General features: G+C 46.3%; 2 protein-coding genes across 3 annotated transcripts in view; one reads left to right on the top strand and one right to left on the bottom strand.

The window, feature by feature from the left end:
- The window catches only part of BCCIP (BRCA2 and CDKN1A interacting protein), a 29,091-nt gene extending 14,873 nt beyond the window's left edge, over nt 1–14,218 (bottom strand). The window contains exons 1-2 of the mRNA XM_066601140.1: nt 14,002–14,218; nt 12,492–12,566 (exon numbers count right to left, since the gene is read on the bottom strand). Coding sequence (XP_066457237.1) covers nt 12,492–12,566; nt 14,002–14,163 — 237 coding nt within the window. The 5' untranslated portion in view covers nt 14,164–14,218. The remainder of the gene's footprint in view (nt 1–12,491; nt 12,567–14,001) is intronic.
- UROS (uroporphyrinogen III synthase) overlaps nt 7,627–18,930 on the top strand; it is a 44,146-nt gene continuing 32,842 nt past the window's right edge. Inside the window, exons 1-2 of one of the 2 annotated variants that reach the window (XM_066601141.1) lie at nt 7,627–7,645; nt 18,065–18,142. In XM_066601141.1, coding sequence (XP_066457238.1) covers nt 18,080–18,142 — 63 coding nt within the window. In that variant the 5' untranslated portion in view covers nt 7,627–7,645; nt 18,065–18,079. Of the gene's footprint in view, nt 7,646–14,236; nt 14,466–18,064; nt 18,143–18,930 lie in introns of those variants that run through there. The other variant, XM_066601143.1, reaches the window with a different exon arrangement.

The raw sequence follows: 18,930 nt of genomic DNA, 5'->3' as shown, positions 1-18,930 counted from the left end.
TCGGAAGACGTCCGACAGGGTATTCTTACTGTAGATTACTGGCTGCTCTGTTGTCAGGGGCCTCTCCAGCAGGTCCCATACCACAGTACTGGCTCTAGCCAGCAGATGGTGCCATTGTATAATGGCAGAAAGAGAAAGCCCCCTGGGAAATCCTGAATCCCAAATTGGATTGCAAAGGGTTAACTCCTTCCCTGAGAGCACTTCTTGCCTGGTCAGCATCTGATCCTGCCGAGACTGTGAAAAAACGGTTTGCATTTCTGTCCGTCCAGTTTGAGCCTTACTTTATTATAAAATTTAAATACAGACTTCTCGGAGTGCCCGCTGACAGAAAATGGTGTACAAGTGCCACCTGGACGGGACAAGAATAGTACGAATCACACGGTGATCGTTCTCAGTCATGGTGTTGCATCTAGAGCTGCCATTAGTGCACCATTACCGGTGGTTATATGGTATATAGCACCAGCATATTCTGCAACGCTGTCATTACTCCTACTAGTAATTATGAGGAAATTATAGTACCAGTGTCTCAGGTGGTGCAATGCGCCACACAGCTCTGCTACATGTACGTCACACACACAGCACTGCTACATACATTGCTTACCCCATACAACAGGGATCAGAAGCAGCACAGCACAGGAGATGAAGGAACTGTCATGATGTCACCATTGTGCGCTGCTCCTGATCACATGAAGGAGACCCTCATATCCAGTGAATGACTTACATGCTCGGCCCCTGATCACACAAAGGTGACGTCATCAAAGGTCCTGCATCCTTGTACAGATTACGGGCGGACTACAAAACCCCTGCGGCCTCAGTTGCTATGGAATATTAACGAACACCTAGCTGGACAGCTATGATGTCAAGTCATTTGATATGGAGCGGTGCATGTACCTCCCTCACTGGGGATGAAGGACCTTTGATAATGTCACTGTCATGTGATCAGGGCTGGAGCATGCAAGTCATTTACAAACCCACTCACGCACGGACGGACAGGTCGTTGTCAGTAGTTTGATTAGCTGCCATCTTGTTGCCATATACTTTTGTTGTGGGACAGAAACACATAGTATGCCACAATTTTCTGTCCCACAAAAAAACAAAAACTGGACACAATGTTAGGGAGCTCAAACATAGTCAAAAAGTATGCATTTTTGAACTACGCTTAACCAATTGACCAATTATAGTCTATGGTTATATCAAGCTATACATTAGAACCTATATGATTCAGATGGTAAAATTGCGAGGTGAACAGCCTTAACATATAGTTACGTCCTGGGTGTGCGGGGCTTATATGGAATAGGATTGCGAGCAGATCCCGCTTCATAGAAGGCAGGGTCTAGCTGTTAACTCTGGGAGTCCCAAATGGCCCACTTGCAACAAGATCGTTAACTGCCGTTTAGTTGTCATGGCAGCTTGAGCCATTCTGGTGGTCCTTATGGCTGCCATGAATAAATGCCTATCAAGGTGTGTCTGGGGCAAGCCTTAACATAGACTGTCTGGCAAAATGAGTATAATGTTAATACTGTGGTATTACATTATACTGTATGAGTGATCAAACGAGCGCAAGTTCAAGTCCCCTATGGGGAATATTTAAAAAAAAAAAAAGGTGAAAATTGGATTACTTATTGAAAAAATCAAAAGGAAAATTAAAATGAAACACCCTCTCAATATAAAAAAAAAAGTTATATTTGGTATCGCCGCATCTGTAAGTCCGATCTATCAAAGCAACAAATAAGTTATCATACAATGAACGTCATCAGAAAACACAACGCCGGAATTACGTTCTCTTCACCGCCCCACCCAGTCTCCAAGAAAAAAGTGTAATAAAAGGAATGATTAAAAAGCAATATGAACTTCAAAATGGTACCTAGAGAAACTACAGGACGTCCCCGCAAAAGAAAAGTGCCCTCATGCAACTATTTTTAAGGGGTTATGGCCCATTTAGAGAGCTATATGGTCGGGCTGGGTGTGTTTGTATGAGAAATCACTCCCTGTGCAGAGCCCAGGAATTACACTGCGATTTAGTTGTCCAGCCTTTGCACTTCCATGGCACCGGACATTTAGGGCGAGGGCTGCACAGCGACGCGTGTTGCATGCCACATCACATCTAATGACTGTGGATGGTTTCGCGTTGTAACCTGCGACCTAGAGAAACTGCAACCTGACAATTAGATAAAATCCTAACTGTGTTGGACTTTGATTGCAGGTCAAATGTAACTTTTTTCCATCACAGACATCTATGTAATTCGAAAGAGAGCGGCTTTCCAGCGAGTTGGCTTTAACCCCTTAGTGAACAAGCCTTTTTTGTGCCTTGTGGATCAAGTGATTCTCATAGATGCATTGCAAAAGCCATAACTTGTTGGCATAGCTTTTTATTACCTTTTTGGGGGAGAGCAAAAAAAAAAATAGCAATTTTGGTAGTATTTTTTTTTTTTTTTTACGGAGTTTGTATTTAATTTTTTTTAGCAATTCCAGAGCTGTGCGCGCATCATCATACAAGCTTGACATTCACAGATGGTTTGTACGTCTAACGTAACGGTACATAGCCAACTGCAACAGGAAGACGACCGCTGAAACCTCATCACTTCATAAACAAGGCACTTGGTGTAACACACAAAAATAAGAACTTTCCAAAGTATTTAATAAAAAAAAAACAAATAAGAAGTACAAACAAGATCATAAATACAATACATTTTTACAAAACATCCACCCCACTGACAACCAGGTGAACTGTTCCCACTAAGTAACATACAAAACTGTACCCAAATCCACGGCTAGAACCTCCCAGCTGCTCCCAATATATCCTTCCGGATGGGGATATACCAGAACAAGTCAGAGAAGGACATCGAACGATGAAGTGCTGATTTCGGAAGGCTGGGTTGACGGCACATTTGTTGCAGACGTTTTGGCGACTCTCCTATTCATGTAATATGGTTTGCAGAAATAAAATCTGTTCGGATATACAGCGCTGCGCAAAAGTTTTAGGCAGGTGTGGGGAAAATGTTGCAAAGGAAAAAAACTTTTTTTCAAAAATAGAAGGAATCTGATTGACTCCAAATGTATTCTGCATCAGGACAACGACCCCAAACATCCAGCCAATGTCAGTAAGAAATACCTTCCGTGTAAAGAAGAACAAGGAGTCCTGGAAGTGCTGATTTGGCCCCACAGAGTCCTGATCTCATCATCCCCTCTGTCTGGGATTACACGACGAGACAGAAGGATCTGAACAAGCAACAGCCACAGAAGATCTGTGTTAGTTCTCCAAGATGTCAGGAACAACCTCCCTGCCGAGTTCCTTCAAAAACTGTGTGCAAGTGTACCTAGAAGACCTGATGCCGTTTTGAAAGCAAAGGGCGGCCGCACCAAATACTGATTGGGTTTACATTTCTTTGTTATTTGACAAAAAAAATATATTAAATTGTTCAATCTTTGAAAAAAATTCATACTTTGCAGCATTTTTCCCACACCTGCCTAAAACTTTTGCACAGTACTGCATATGGAACGGATTTTCAGTTACGGGCATTTCTGCATCAAATCTGCATATAAATAGTCTCTTAAAGGGGGACATAAATGCATAAAAGGGATGAAACGGAGTTGGAGCGGGGACATGATTGAGCGGTACAATACAGGCTCTACGAGTCATCTGACTGCGAGCTCCCTGGTTGCTCTGTGCACACCTCTCGAAGGCTAGACACCAAGATATCAAGAGCAGGAGGGTTGTAGGGTGGGAGAAAAAACTCCACGGAGCTGAGGGCAAACGCCATGAAGTCAGCGCGCCGGTGAAGTGGCAAGCGGCGTACTTGAGCTGCCACCACTCGACCATAGTTGTTAAGACCATCTTCGGTAGCTTTAGTCTGCAAGAGGGTCAGGAGGCCTGCATCCACCTGCTCGGAAATATAGGCCCTGCTGCGGACCACCCGTCTCTTCCTCATCCTGGGGGGTCGCGGAGGCAAGATCACCACCGAATTCTTCTTTCCTTTAGCAGAACGTTTGGATCCTTTTCCTCCTTGCGCAGATCTTTTCACAGCCTTACCGCCTTTCTGCGGCTCTTCTTCCTCGGGGAACTCCAGCTCATCCGGATTGGTCCTAATGTGAAAAAATGATAAACAAAACCAGTAGTTATTGTATTCCGTAGTATTACTAACGTAAAATTAAAAGGGGTTGTCTTACAGAAATCCCCTTTATGGATCCCGAGAGCCATGACCAACTACTGGGGGAAAGTCATCGCCAGCCGGACATTTCTACTACATCCAAGTCCTCCTCAGTGAAAGTTGCTTGGCGCCCCCTCTACAAGATCCAGACGCATAAGAGGAATCGACAAGGAAAGCCCTCATGGACCAACCCCTTTAAATGGACCACCGAATAGCCCAATAAACTAAGTTATAGTGCTGTTTGGTAAGGTGATGGGGAACTGGGGGATGTATTTTGTATACTCATCAGCTCCCGCCGGTGAAGTCCACCCGCAGTATGAAAATATGACTTTTTTCAGATGGCAGTACACACGCTTCCCTATAACATATCTATAGGAGCGCATGTGCACGGTGGTCTGAAAAGTCAAATAGTCAGACCACGTGCGGACGGCACAGGAATGGGGGAGCGGATAAGTATAAATACATCCCCCACCTCAATGAACAGCACCATAACTTAGTTTATCGTGTTGGATGCCAACAGTGTCTCTAAGTACATATGTAATACTTACTGAAGGATGTCCCCACTAGTCGTGAGGAACATCATCTCCTTCTTGTATATGTACTGCTTGCGCTTCGACTGAGCGGCTGTGCTTCGCTGCTCCCGCGCCAGTCCCCGGAGGAACTTGCATAGCAGAGTCCGCCATTTATTCCTGATGTCACTCTCTACAAGAAACACAAAACAAATACGTAATAAAATATACTTTTTTTTTTTTTTTTTTTTAGATATTAGTCGTAATTAGCCCATGCGAAGACTTGCCAATAATCGCCTGCTCCTTCTCCGGCAGACCATCCCAGTTCAGATGCAGACTTCGGCAGATGGCGTTCCAGGCTTCATCCTTTAACTGGCGGTCGGTGTACCCGAATTCGGATGTGTCCCACAGCACAGGATGGGCTTCCACCTGCATCAAAGAGAGGGGGAAACATCATGCATTAAATACAAAGTATATAAATTATAGGTCATACAAACCATCATGTATACATGGGTTATTACATTACAACGGAGGGTCGTGCCACATGTGATCACACCCTGCAGACATGATGCACCGTTAATAGGTTTTATGTGCAGCCAATTTTAATTCTGCATTAACGGAACACAACGGTTGTATGTCAGCGCCAAAACAGAGGAGTCGCGATGGCGTCACTACATTGTGCTGTCTGCACAGGGCTTACTGACAGCGCAGGCAAGAAGAGACCCCAGGAGCTCGTCGTGGGAATGAGGTCAGGTGAGGAACAGCCTGATTATTTTGGGGGGGCACAATTAAAGTTGGGAAGCCATATTATTAGAAGACAACCGCAGAGGCCACAAAGGGGACATCGCTATGTCGGAGCACAAAGGGGGGCATAAAGTAACGAGACTGCACGTCCAATTCCAGGATGTAAATCCATGAAGACCCAATTAGGAAAAAACTGTCCTGTGATACAAAAAGAATGGGGCATTTTTTATCATCATCTGCCCTGTAGTAGCTTAGGTTAAAGGGGCTGACCAGTGTTTGATCAGTGGGGTCCAACTGCTGGGGCCCCCACCGATTACAAGAATTGGTCTCCGAGTGTCCCCCTATGATTGGAGTGGCAGCCATACGTGTGTAAGGGACGGGCCGGCACCTGAGAAACACTTCTTGCCGAATTAAAAATAAAAACATTACGTTGACATGACAGCATTTCATATACTTACATTTTAGTCTGGACAGAAAAAAAATGGGCGCCCTCCATGTCCATCCTCAGACCGGTCCAAGTGCTGCTGCGGATGGAGGGAAATGATCAAACCGGAGCGATTCCTCTTCATTGTTGCCTCTTGATGTCATTTCCAGTTCCCGGATTTCGAATCCATAGGCGGTCGGCAACAACATCCACAACACCAGATTACGCTCCGATCTGCTTGTGGATTTTTCTTCTTCTTCCGACGAAGTCAATGTGGAAAGCAAGATTTGCGCGAGTCGTCCAAAACAAACTTGACCAGCTGAACCTCGCAGCGCTGCAGAGATTGTGCTGGGAGTCTGATCCCTACGATCTGATATTGAACGATAGGTCTTCAATAGGAAAGTCTGGCAAACCCACACTCAAAGCTTGAAATAGTGTTTTTAACCCTGTCATTGCTGGGGAGAAGTGTGTGCACGTGTATGTTGGGTACCTTTAAGCCCAGAATTTGGTAGGTGGTGGCAGTGAGCTGTAAATTTTGGCATGTGTGGACTATGTTACAGCATTATTTATGCTCAATTTGCAACCCGAGTGTAAGGTAGAAATAGATGAACGTCAGGTACTGGGAAGGTATCTGCGGACACATTTTGGAAACCACTGGACACCTAAAATGGGATTGATCTGGCCGCTCTAGATGTAGCCTATACGAGACATTGGAGTCATGCGCGTTTTTCTCACGCTTTGATCCATTTCACAATCCAAAAGACTGTCCATGTCGTCGTTTCCCCTTACTTCGCCTGCAGTACTCCTACATATGAAAAAGTTAAAAGAGTTTTTCTGAGTTTTGTTTGCTTTTTTTTTTCCATATGGTTTGCCCCCCCTTCCCCACCCCCATCTGATATCACCACGCCAGAAAGGCTTGCGACATCACAAAACCTGGTTATATGAGTAGCAAACATGAGGCAAGCAACACCCAGAACCAACAAAGGCAAATTTCCAGCTGAAGACTGAGGGGACCAGAAAGAGATGGACCCTTGCAACATCAAAAAAAAAAAAAAAAAGTCATGAAGACTCAGATAAAATACTGTATATAGCACTGTCAAAGCTGAAAAGAAAGAAAAACTGTTATTGGAACCAGATTTGACATTAGAAGAATGGCTGCCAATCTGTAAAACAGCAGAATATAAAACCCAAAAAGTTAAAGCGACAAGTATGAGCACGACCGAGGAGCGAAGGCAAGCTGGTGCCAAAGCAAACAGAGCAAGGAACTTGGAAGACAGTGAAAAGAGAGAACGCGAAGCAGAAGGGTCGCACCCACAGAAGAGTTAAGTGTACAACTGAGGAGCAACTTGTCAAGCAAGCGAAAAGAACAAAACCAGTCAGAAGAATGCAGACTTTCTGCTTTCAGCCATATTCTCAGACCGCTCATAAGATAGTCGAGAAAATCCAAAGACGTTGTACAAGTGGTGGGAAATACATTTTTGTAGCATGTAAATAGTTTTTCAGAACCAAAAAAATAGCAAAAAGGTCCAGAAACAACACAATCAGCACCACAATCCAACTTGTGTTCGCCAGACAAGAAAACCCCGATGGCGATGGTTTTGGTCATCATGCCGTCCTTCGGTAGAGGCATACGCACACATTTATACCAGGGACAAAGATGACTGGTTTCCATATCCATTTTAGGGCCAAGTTGAGTAGATGAAGCATTGAAGCTTTACAAGACGACCTTCAATACTGGTTCTGGTCCACATTTAGTGCCTCTACATCTGACCTCATCTCTGGTACCAATGATCCTGCTTCTCTGGTGAGCAAATGTCAAGGTAAACCTTCAAGTCCGATTATTCTTTAACATGGCTCAAAAAGTTGTAGAAACTACAGAAAGTATGATATCTGTATGCAGTCATTATAGACGTGATAGTTGAACCACTGTCATAAAACGCAGTTCTACATGTTGACAATGTTTTCGTAAGAGACACAATACAACAAGAAAAAAGTTGTATTTAATATTGTAGACATTGGGCGACCAAACACGCAAGGATCGATTTTATTCCTTAGTGCCAAGACATCAAAACCTTCCAAGAAACCCCACTGTGTAGGTGCAGCGGTGACCCGTCTCCTAGGGTTTAGTGAACCAACTGGTAGCTACATAGACGACAACCAAGGACAGTTCAGAAGAGTCTACCATAGAAGTACCTGTGTTAGTGACCTAGGTGGCCAAGAGGACTACAACATGGACTTCAGTATAGATGGCATTTTTTGTTTCCATTTTCTCCTATAAGCTTCTGCAGACAGTTTTAGTACCAAGAGCCGACCATAAAAGAAGCCAAAAAGGTTGAGTCAGCTGCCTATATACCCAACAGTGCACAAAACACGGACTGGCCATCTCCATAAATATGATAGTCTATCCAAAAACGAATTAGCCAAAATTTGATCAACGTGTGTATGCTTATTTTTGCATGCACAGACCAAAAAGTCCAAGGCCAGATTAGGTGGATCCAACTTGTCCAATCCATTTTTCAGAAGATGCGCGATGCATGTTGGACCAGAGAACGTTCTCGTCGAACTATCACTATACAGCAAGGCACAACTCTTAAAAAGGGTTTTGTCATTTAAAAAAGAAAAACATCAATACTTACCTATTCCTGCCCAGGCAGTCTTCTTACCGCATCTTCTCCTTGCTGATCTTCTCCAGCCCCCCCAAGCCACCTCCCCTCCAGCCAGCCGGATCCGCCTCTTCTTGTTATGATGCATCCGTTCTCAGCATTCTTCTTCCGGCAGGTCAGAGTAGGTTAGGTCACTAGTGACGTAGTGTTCACTGCCAAGGAAGGAATGCTGATCTATTGCTGAGACTGCACGCCCGCTGGCTCGCCACAAGAGCTCATTGCAGAGAGACAGCGCGCATGCACAGTCTCGGCAATAGATTGGCAATCCCTGCTAGGCTATTAACACTATGTCACTAGTGACTGGGTACATTGCCCAATGGACACTTAGTCACCGGAAGACAAAGAATCAGCCGGATGGGGGGGGAAGTTTTCTAATGACAGAAGCCCTTTAATACTGGAAATTATAGACGTCTTCTGTATAAAACAAAGAGGTCTGGCTGATGCTACTCTGCATTAACTTACAGGGAGACTTGGCAATTATCAACCTGCAATGACGAGTTCCTGGACTATGGAGCAATGTAAACAGAATATCTTCCCATTTAATTTCTCATCCATGAAAACAACAATTTAGGCATCAAATTAGTAAATCGGATATATTTTTCGATGACCAACAGCAACATAACCCTGCAAATCTCTTCTAGGGTACGTTCACACGTAGCCGCTTTGGTGCAGATCTGCAGCAAAACCCACAACAACTTCTGCAGCAAATCTGCTACGTGTGAACAAACCCTTAGGTTTCCCATCAAAATACATTTTAGACCCCTTGATCGACAGCATAGGGAATAAATGTCTGATTGCTGGAGAGCCAATCACTGGAACCCCATAGCCGCCTTGGGACCAACGCACCTCAATGCCCCATGTAAATAGAGTGGCGGGGCACCGGCTGGACCGCCACTCCACTCACTTCTATGGGGTGAAGGGAGACTGCTGAGTGCCTCATTCTTCACCTGTCCAAGTGAATGGAGCAGCAATCAAGCGTGTGCGCCACCAGTCCATTCAGGTGCGTTAGTCCCAGGATCCAAGGTGGTCCCAGCGGTCAGCATTTACCCCATAATCTGTGGATAGGGGACAAGTGTCTTTTAATGGAAAACCATCTGGTTTCAGAAGTGATAGTATGGCACATTTCAGTACTTTTATATGGCATCAAACACTTTTGCTGTGGCATTTTTTACTGCCTTTTTCGGGGTTTTTTTGTGCAAAAACTACAGTGAAATATAAAACACACCAGATACAAAGAGTTTTGAGATGTTTAAGTGGCATTTTGGTGCAGTCTTTGGGTTTTGTTTTGCGCCTTTTCCCCTTTTTAAAGAGAAGCATGTTTTGAATATGCCATTTTTCCTATAGAATTCTCAATAAGACTTAAAAAAAACAAAATGTCATAAATGTAACAAAATACGCTGCCTAAAATGCTATAAAAAAAACACTTCATGGCATTTTTTTTTTTTTTTTTTAAAAACAGGCATTGAAAAATGCCAGGCGAATGTGAAGGAGTCCGTATGACCACACAGCCAAGACCCTTAGAAGTGGTAATAAATCAAAATTTGATCACAGGATTTAATGGTGATCTACAGGAGATCCTCCAAAAGGGTTTGGATCTTGCATCCGTAACTCGTTAAAATACATATCATCAACTTAAAGCCCCCCCCACGTAAATTACTGATATTGTTAACTTGCTAAAACTAGAGGTAAGGAGGGAGAAAGAGCAAGCAATATTAAAATCTGACGACTGACTGGTTGGGTTCCAACTGAGTGCATTAGAGACCCATCAAGACGAGTCGTCAGAGACGGTAATGAAATATAGCTACAATTGCTTTTTACTCCAATGACCACAACTGTAGCAAACCCCAGTGCTCCAGATATGGCATTTAAATAGTTACTGTGCTTTTCAAAAACTTTTGACAAGTCACAGGGATATGTCAAAAAAGTTTTGATTGCTGGAGGTCTAGGTGCCGAGACCCCCACCAACTGCTAGAAGCAGCTGAAGCACTCATCCGAATGCCACCCAGAAGACTGAAGCATAGACTGAGCCAGACCTCAGCTAGCAGACAGCAACGGCACTCAGGCAAGCACTTCAGCTGCTTTGATCTAGCGAATAGTGGGGGTCTCGGCACCCAGGCCTCCAGCAATCAAAACTTTTGACGTGTTTCTATGATAGGTCAAGAGTTTTTGGAAACGCAGTTACTCGTTAAAGGGAATCTGTCACCTATTTGACGGCAGCATAGAGTAGTGACGGGGACTCCGATTCCAACACTGTCACTTTTTTCATAAGACCTGCTTATTTATCAGCTGCGGCATGAGCAGCGCACAGAGTCCTTGCATTCATGAGCTGCAGGCGGCTCCCGCAACCAACTGACATCTTCCTCCCTACACAACGCATAGAGAGAAAGCTGTCAATCAGCTTGAGATGGAGTTGTTGGCTCATGAAAATTGAGGACTTTGGAACAAAAGCATAGCACTGAGAAAAGTCCAACTCTGGGCTCACGTCACAGATGTTTGACAACGTTCTCTCTGCACATAGTATAAGGAAAAAGCTGTCAATCAGCAAGGGGAGACAACTGCTCATGAATCCGACACCTTAGCACTCGGTCAGCTCACTGTGATCAACACCAATGTTTTTTAAATATTGCTGCACAAAAAAAGCGACAGCGCTGGAATCAGACAAGGCAGCATCAACAAGGTGACCGTTTTGCATCAGCACTAATGATAAACTATAAGTGTAATCAATGGTTTACCATCCCAAGCGCCCATAGATTCCACAGCTCCATATGTGGGTCATAACAAGTATGATGGTACAGTTTCCGTATGAAAAATAAAAGGAAAATCACCGTATATACTCGAGTATAAGCCGACCCAAGTCAATAAGTTTTACCACCAAAAACTTGTAAGACTTATTGACTCAAGTATATACTAGGTAAGAAAAAACTGCAATACTAACCCCCCCCCCCCCCCCAGCTGGTACCTGTGTCCCCAGCAGTGCAGCAAGCTGCTTGAGAATTCTCCCCGCTGTCATCTCCCTGCTCAGCTTTGAATTTCCCGTCAGAGCTGCGTAACTAAGTGCTGTAATTGGATCGAGCACCAGCCAATCACAGCCGGCGCTCGATAAACCAATCACAGCCATTCAGTGGTCATTCACTGAATAGCTGTGAACGAGCGAGCACCGGCTGTGATTGGCTGGCGCTCGAACCAATTACAGCGCTTACTTACACAATGCTGATGGCGGAGAGAATTCTCAAGCAGCTTGCCGCACCGCCCAGGAGACCCCCGCGCCGGGGACACAGACGCCGGCTGGAAGGCGAGTATTGCGTTTTTTTAATTTCACCTCACTCGAGTATAAGCCGAGGGGGGATTTTTCAGCATAAAAAAAAATGTGGTGAAAGACTAGGCTTATACGGTATGTATTTCGGGTGGAGGTGCCTTTAAAGGGGTTGTCCCGCGGCAGCAAGTGGGGTTATGCACTTCTGTATGGCCATATTAATGCACTTTGTAATATACATCGTGCATTAAATATTGGCCATACAGAAGTTATTCACTTACCTGCTCCGTTGCTGGCGTCCTCGTCTCCATGGCGCCGACTAACGCTGCCTTCTCCTTCCATTAGACGCGCTTGCGTTGTGCGGTCTTCTGTTCTGTTAAATGGGGCCGCTCCGGCGTGCTCGCGCCGCCGAGGTCTTCTGCCGGAGCACGGCGGAGAAGCCCCATTCAACAGAACAGAAGACCGCACAGCGCAAGCGCGTCTAATGGAAGGAGAAGGCAGCGTTAGTCGGCGCCATGGAGACGAGGACGCCAGCAACGGAGCAGGTAAGTGAATAACTTCTGTATGGATCATAATTAATGCACAATGTACATTACAAAGTGCATTAATATGGCCATACAGAAGTGTATACCCCCACTTGCTGCCGCGGGACAACCCCTTTAAGGGATTTTTGTTCACGATTGGAACAACAAGGCCGATTTCTTCCAAAAACAGTCACAATTTAAAACGGAAGCACAGCCGAGCTCTTACCTGCTTCAGGAGTTTTTTGATGCCATCATGGTCGCCGTCAGATATAGTATGCGCTTCAAACTCCACATTCACCTCCTAGGGGAAAAAAAAAAAGAAGTAAATGAAATAAACTGTTTTATTGCAACATAACATTACATAATTCTATGGCAATTAGAAAGTAGCCGAGCACAAAGTGGGGCGATGACCCTCGAGGTCGAACCTCCACCTAACAGACACAGGATAAGACCATAACGGTCTACGATGGGACTAAAGGTCCTTTTACAAAGGACGAAAGTCGGGCAAACGATGCCCGACACTCGTACCTGTGTCTCCTCACTTCCCTGCTCCTGCACGGGAGCTAGCAGAGCAGGCTGGTTCACGGAGTAGCCAGCAGAGGGGCGGGGGAGCGAGGAGAGAATTCTCCTGCAGCCTCCCCCTGGCTGGCCGCTCCGTGAACCAGCCAGCTCTGCTAGCTCCCGTGCAGGAGCAGGGAAGTGAGGAGACACAGGTACGAGTGTCAGGCATCGTTTGCCCGACTTTCGTCCTGTGTAAATGGGACTTCGGCCGTACTGAGCACCTCTCTGTTCGGAGTCATACAGTGGGGTCCCAAGTCTTTTAGTTCCATGAAAAGTGTTTTCCATGATTTTTATTTTTTTTTTCCCCTATTGATGATCGATAAGTCATCAACAGATGATCGCCGGGACGCGCTGATCAGCGGAACGCTGATGAGCATTTGTTGCAACTTCATCATTGAACTTCAAGGGTCCGAGAAGTAAAACTTCAGCCCCGCCTCACATGACCAGGTTTGAACAGTGGATTCTGCGATCATACGATCCGCGGTTCAATCAAATGCATTGGATTACACATTTCCGTTCACATTAGCGGGTTGGAATTGCGTAATACGCTCGCGGAAAATAAAACGCACCGTGTTCTACTTTACCGCAGATATCTGTGACATAGAGCCCATCGTGATTATGATCCCGGACGTACCCGCAGATCATACGCAACCAAGTACGAGCTGCGGGTACCGGCATTGTTGCTAAGCGACGGTGCAGGAAATAAGCAAATTTGAAAAATGTGTACCGTGCATGACCGCCTTCGTAAGTACATTATGCCGCCATACGAAGGGAGACGGCCGGGCTCACAGCTGGAATCCGCAAGCCAACTCCGCATACGGCCGTGTGAATGAGCCCGTACCGCATGCGTTCTGTCCGATTGCGAGATGCACAGATCTTCAAGATTTCACGTGAGCGTTTTTTGACTCGCACTGATAGTTCGCGGTCGGAAACATTGCAGCGTGCCCTATTTCCACCCGTTCTTTCCCATTTTCTCAGACCTCTAGTGCCCGTGTGGGACGGGCCTGGAATGGGCAGATCTGACACAAGACGAGTAGTGGAGCCGTTGCCCGTAGCAAGCAAACTGCTCTTATTTCCAAAGGGCAGGTTAGGTCTGGTTGCTATGGGCAACCGCTCCATTGCTGTTTGCTACATACTTTCCACCCTGCACTTGTAGCCCCTCCAGGTCTCCTCACCTCGTTCACCTCCTCGTCTTCCTCGGATTCGTCGTCCTCAATGTCGTCGGAGTCCTCCTCGTCGTCTTCCATGTCATCCTCTATGTCGTCCTCTTCGTCGTCGTCCTGTCTGCGCTGCTCGGCGGCGACGGCCGCGGCTCTCCTCTTCGCGCTGGACGCCATGCTGCAGCTTTTCCTGCAAGGCCCGGCGTGCTCAGAGCGGAAGTAAACAGGATGTTCTCCGGGCTGTACCAAGTGACAGGAACGGGGGGGTGCGTGACGTCAGTTCTCACCTTCTCCGCTCCGCTGTGGAGCTGCTTCTAGTTTGCGGCCGTATAGTAGGATGGATGTGAGGAGGAGGATTGTCCGGGTGTCTGGAGGAGCGTTTATTACTGATTCCAGTAGCAGTTGTGCTGGTGTGTGAGGCGCGCAGCCCTTGTTTCAAGTACAGTCTCCTCTCCCTGGCGGCGGAGGAACGGTGCAAGGTGAGTGGTGGAAACATACGGGGATATTTCTGAAGCTATCTGAAAGAAAACCTGTACTTGTTGCCCATAGCAACCAATCACAGCGCAGCGTTAATTCCTAATACATCCGAGGTGACATGAACGCTGCGCTGTGATTGGTTGTTATTTCTTCTACTGCTGAGGTGATATTAAATGCTGCGCTGTGATTGGTTATTTCTTCTACGGCTGAGGTAACATGAAAGCTGCGTTGTGATTGGTCGCTAGTGATGCTAAATGAAAGCTGCAATGTGATTGGTTGTTATTTCTTATACTGCTGAGGTAATATGAAAGCTGCGCTGTGATTGGTTGCTATTTCTTATGCTGAGGTAACATGAAAGCTGCGCTGTGGTTGGTTGCTATGGGCAACAAAAATAGGTTTTCTTTTAGACAGTCTTCATAAATCTGCCCCACCGCGCTGTTGTGTTACTTGCCGGCTTCACATGGGACATGAACATGCCTCAGGGGCGCAAAACGTACAGTAAAATACGCCGCTGTGCATGCAAAATAAAGCCTCGTTTGTTCTACAAAATCGCCACGCGCAAATATGCTTAAGCTTGTGTGATGCCGGCCTTAGTTTGGGGGCTGCATAGTAAATTTGGTCATGTGACTAAAATATTTCGGCACTATACGGGACGCCGTCGCACGTAAGCAGTGATGGAAAAGCCGTGTGTGACTTGTGATCAAAACGTCAACAGTTTTTTGTAATTCTGGTCGCAGCTGCCTCGTTAGAAGCAACCTCGTTGACCATCGTTAGATGTGATGCTGTGGTGCGACTCCGGTGTGTGCGACCGGCAGCAGTTCTCGTTTTACCGGGGAGCGTTCACACAACGTGCCAATAGCAGTAAAACACCAGATTGGAGTGCGGTGATAGAAGCGCGGCGTCACGTGCCGGAACTCCACTTACAATGTCTGCATTGCGGGTGTTTTCTCTCTCTTGTCTCCAAGAAAAAAACTTACATAAAAAGTGATCAAAAAGTTGTTTGTACCCCAAGATGGTACGAAAAAAACGACAGCGCATCCCGACCTCACGCATACAAGATGGCCGCAGAGAGCAATGACAAAAAACTATTTCTGTACAACATAAAAACTATATAGATTAGGATCGCCCCGATCATACGACCACGGAAGGTAACACCATCTTTACTGCAGCTTAAACGCATAAATACCCCAAACACGATGAAATTGTGTGCTTTTCCATGCACTACCGCCCACCATCGGATGCTTATGAGACACCATATTGAGGCCTCTTTCACACAAGCGTTTCATCGCGGCGATTTTGGCGCAAATGAACGCCGTCCAAAAATCGCGACCATCTGAAGCGTTGGATTCCAATGCATCCGTTCAGATGGGCGGTTTTCCAGTGCGTAAAATCATCTGGCCGGAAACGATAGGACTTGTCCTATCTGTGGCTGGAATTGCCAGCCATTCCCATAGAGTACTATGAGAGCTGTCAGAAAAGGGAAGGGGGAGGGAGTTTAGCAGCGGCTCGAGTGGCTTAAGTCTCTCCCCCTCCCCTTGACGGCAGCTCCCATAGGCTTCTATGGAAGCTTTTATTGCTGCTATCAGCTGGCAAGGGGAGGGGGAGAGACCTTAGCAGTGCGGTGTGATAATCGCTCCTTTCTCCCGTTCATGCGATTTTCGGTGGTGATATGGAGGATAAGCTGTGATCTCCTCTATTATAACTGTGTGACAGTAAGTGTGATAGGAATACCTGTATCTTCCTGCAAGCTATTCCAGTGCTAGATCCATGTAACAGCATCACACCGACTGAGAATCTGACTAGAAAATGAATCCATAACCCCAAGTAGATCTGAGCGGGTCAGAACTGAGATCACATGACCAAATGAGGAAAAAAGAGGCTGAAAGATTCAGACAGAAAGAAATAACTAACTTGGGGCCGAACTACATAATGAATGAATTAAAATAAAATCATTGGAGTGAAGTTTTCTAAATCATTGAATGGTACCCGTGGAAAATACAACTCGTCCCAGACGAGAAGCCCACATGAGGCTACATCAATGGAAAAGTTAAAAAAAAGGGATGATGTTTTTAGCTGTTACGTCCTGCAGCTTCGGGGCAAAAAACAAGCCGTCAGACAGCGACGTGGATGGATAAATAAAAGAGTTATGAGTTTTTAAAAGGGGGGAGGCAAAACCGAAAATGGGGGGGAAAAAAGGGCTGCATCCTTAAGGGGTTAAATTGGGGATGAAAAAATGAAAGATGGTTGTTGCTGGAAGGGTTAATATATAATATTTTACGCTTTTATTTTGTAGTTTTGTTTAGTAATTTCTGGCAACTCCCTCGATCACTGACTGTGCCCCAAAACCCGGCCATGTATTGTGGGTATTTACCCAGTTTGGCCCCATCTACCAGGGCTGTGAAGTTGGTAAGCTAAATTTCTGATACTGACTCCTCTATTTTTCCACGCTTCAGCTCCATGACCCCGTGATGGGACCGCGGAGAGCTGGGGCTGCGGTCCCATCCCAGACCGCGGAGAGCTGGGGCGGCGGCCCCATCCCGGACCGCGGAGAGCTGGGGCTGCGGCCCCATCCCGGACCGCGGAGAGCTGGGGCTGCGGCCCCATCCCGGACCGCGGAGAGCTGGGGCTGCGGCCCCATCCCGGACCGCGGAGAGCTGGGGCTGCGGCCCCATCCCGGACCGCGGAGAGCTGGGGCTGCGGCCCCATCCCGGACCGCGGAGAGCTGGGGCTGCGGCCCCATCCCGGACCGCGGAGAGCTGGGGCTGCGGTCCCATCCCGGACCCCTGAGAGCTGGGGCGGCGGTCCCATCCCGGACCCCTGAGAGCTGGCTGTAATTGCTTCTTCAAGCACTGCATTGATTTGCTGAGCCATCGCTTAGTGGAGGTCGGATTTATGAATCTTGTAACCAGGAAGCGATCCTGTGTGGGCGGACTAAGAACTGCGGGAACCGCAGCGGGGCTCCGGGGTAAAAATTAATATAAGACAGTGCCTTATTTTCGGGGAAACACGGTACTTATAGTAACACATGATGCTATGTGGCCGATGCATCTGTGCAAAAATAATTAAAACCTATGCAAACAAATAAGGTTCCATTCACAGAATGATGAACACGTATCCCATGAAAAACAGAAGTTACAGGAATTATTACATTTTTCGGTGGCGGACTTTTTTTTATTACAAATTTTATGCTTTTATGCAAAATTACATGAAGGTGCCCAGGAGTGTAACTTTTGTTTGTCAGTGTGCCAGCTGACTACCTTCAGAAAACATAAGGGTATCATACAATTATTTGGGTATGTCAAACCCACAGACAACAAAGTAGTTGGAGGGGTTTCTTCAATCAGACCGCCCCTTTAACAGAATAAAAGGGTCTCTGTTATACTTCTATCATATTGGAGGTATTAGAGGTCTATTCTACACATTGCAGTTTCTGTCATGGAGAGCAGCATGCGGCGTCTTATCAGTGGGCAGCGGCCCCTCCTCAGGTTTTCCCTTACTCATCACGCTGACGGTATATACAGTATTTGCCGTTTTACAGATACAGACCGTTCCTTTCAGCTCAAGCTGCGGACCCTGATACTGTCACTCTGTATTTTTTCAGAACTCATCCATCATCATGAAAATTTTGTTACTGAAGGACCCCAAAAGTGGTGACATCACGTCAGACCCCTACGTTCAGGTGAGAAAAAATACCATTTTGGAACTTTTTCCAGATTTACTGCTCTATACTTTCCGCATTGGGATGTATTATCCTGTTTTGTATACTTTCTGCACGGGTCCCTATATACAGTGCAAAAAAGGCTGCAATCACACCTACAGTTTTTGGTGGAGTTTTTGGGGGGGTATTTGCACACCAAAGAGTCCCATAGAAGTCTATGGGGTCGGGGGGGGGGGGGGGGATGCACAATATGCAGGGAGATGAATAATACACTGCAATTCTGCAGGAAAAACAACATATCTGGAACTTATTAGGCTAAATAGCCATTCAAATGGGGGTGTGGTTGTGTCCTGTGTGCAAAAAACCATGCCTTGTCGGTGCAGAAAGCAATACTGATGGCCAACCCTCAAGACAGGCCATCAATAGTTGATCGTCAGAGGTCGGCAATAACCTGATCTTAGCCCTTCCCCTCACTGCAGTGTGCTGGATATTGATGGCTCCGTTCCACATCGGGGTCAGACCCGGAAGTGTAATAGAAGGCTTCACTCCCACTGAAGTCAATGGAAGCTATACTTTCTATAGCACTCCTGGCTCCAACCCCGATGCAGATGTCCAGACTCGACGCACTGTAAGTGGGGCAAACCCCAACCAGCTGTAGGTGCGGACACCAGTGAGGACCTTATGAGCCAGTCAACAGGCCTGTTGCTGAGGAATGTATCCTAGTTAACGGACTCTAAACCATTACCTGCATTTGTGTGTTATACCAAGTGAACTTGTATCAAAGATCTGGTCAGCTATAGTAACCATTT

The sequence above is a fragment of the Eleutherodactylus coqui genome, chromosome 4 (genome assembly GCF_035609145.1).
Source record: "Eleutherodactylus coqui strain aEleCoq1 chromosome 4, aEleCoq1.hap1, whole genome shotgun sequence".
In the NCBI taxonomy this organism is placed as follows: domain Eukaryota; kingdom Metazoa; phylum Chordata; class Amphibia; order Anura; family Eleutherodactylidae; genus Eleutherodactylus; species Eleutherodactylus coqui.
Note: the sequence above shows the minus strand (reverse complement) of the source record. Positions and strands in the feature narration are given on the sequence as shown.